This window comes from Perkinsus marinus (genome assembly GCF_000006405.1).
Source record: "Perkinsus marinus ATCC 50983 genomic scaffold scf_1104296946958, whole genome shotgun sequence".
NCBI classification, from domain to species: Eukaryota; Perkinsozoa; order Perkinsida; family Perkinsidae; genus Perkinsus; species Perkinsus marinus.
Genome location: NW_003210783.1, coordinates 1 through 1104, shown reverse-complemented (window position 1 = coordinate 1104; position 1104 = coordinate 1). Strand labels below are relative to the sequence as shown.

At 49.0% G+C, this 1104-nt stretch overlaps 1 protein-coding gene across 1 annotated transcript; it reads left to right on the top strand.

Moving 5' to 3' along the window:
- Positions 1-498: 498 nt before the first annotated feature.
- On the top strand, positions 499-1098 carry Pmar_PMAR014941 (hypothetical protein; the record flags this gene model as incomplete). Its single annotated transcript, XM_002779494.1, has 1 exon — positions 499-1098. A coding segment is annotated over one exon (600 nt), but the record flags the coding sequence as incomplete, so codon positions are not given.
- Between the last annotated feature and the right edge of the window lie 6 nt (positions 1099-1104).

The window sequence follows — 1104 nt, the reverse complement described above, 5'->3', positions numbered from 1 at the left end:
CCTCCAGAAACCGGACATCATCGCCATAACAACTGAAGCTGGTCTAGACGTCTACCCAGAGCATGTTAGGATGGTGGCTCACCATTACATTGTGGAGGGCGACAAAGGGCTACCAACAGAGATGAAGTCTACGATAATCGGACTTGAAGAGATTCCGGAAGACCACACAGCGCCGAACCTAGCGAGCATAATCTACAACACCTTGGAGAAAATGAATCTATTGGACAAGGTTTTGTACTCCATAGAAGAATATCCATTCAGCTTCACTGGCTTCAGGTGGCCTTCGTCGTCACCGACTCCGGGGGAGACATACGTAGGGCCTCGACCAAGCTCTTGATGGAGAGCCGTAAAGCATAGGACAAAGACAAGGCCGGCAAAAACGACAAGGAGCCTGACTTGGACAAGCGCTTTAGATTGAAGCACATGGTGTGCTGACTGCCGTGTGCGGGACATCGTCTCCATCTGGCAGTATCGAATGCCCTCAAACTCTTCCTCAATATGAACAATCGAGGCAAAGCCTCCAACTACCAGGAGGAGGATGACGGTGGTGATGTTGGTGATGTTGGTGTTAGTGGTATTAGTGGTGGTAGTGGTGGTAGTGGTGGCAATGGTAGTAATGGTAACAATGATGGTAATGGTGGTGATGATGTCGAAGTACTCGCTAACGCTATATATAGCGATCAAGATGACGACAGTGAGGATGATGACGAGTGGGAACCAGAAGACGATGCCGCGTGGCTAAGTGGGCTCGAGGACACCAAACCAGTCCGCAACCAGACCGTCGTCCATAACGTCATCACAAAATGCCGGGAGATGCTAAAGATGTTGAAGTTCTCCGGGAAGGCAGCTCGCATCATGGAGGATGTCCGCAGCAACATCCCTGATGAAGAGAAAGCTAACCTAAACTACACAATAGATACGCCTACCCACTGGAACTCAACAGTGGTAATGTTAGAGATGGTGCTTAAGAACGAGGCCAGCTTCGACCAGTTCCAAGCCAAAGTCAAAGCTGACAAACTTCAAGGCCAAATATGGAAAACAGTATGCAACTACGGATTCGCCACGAAAGATTATGAAAACATGCGAGACATCGTCAAGGTTTTG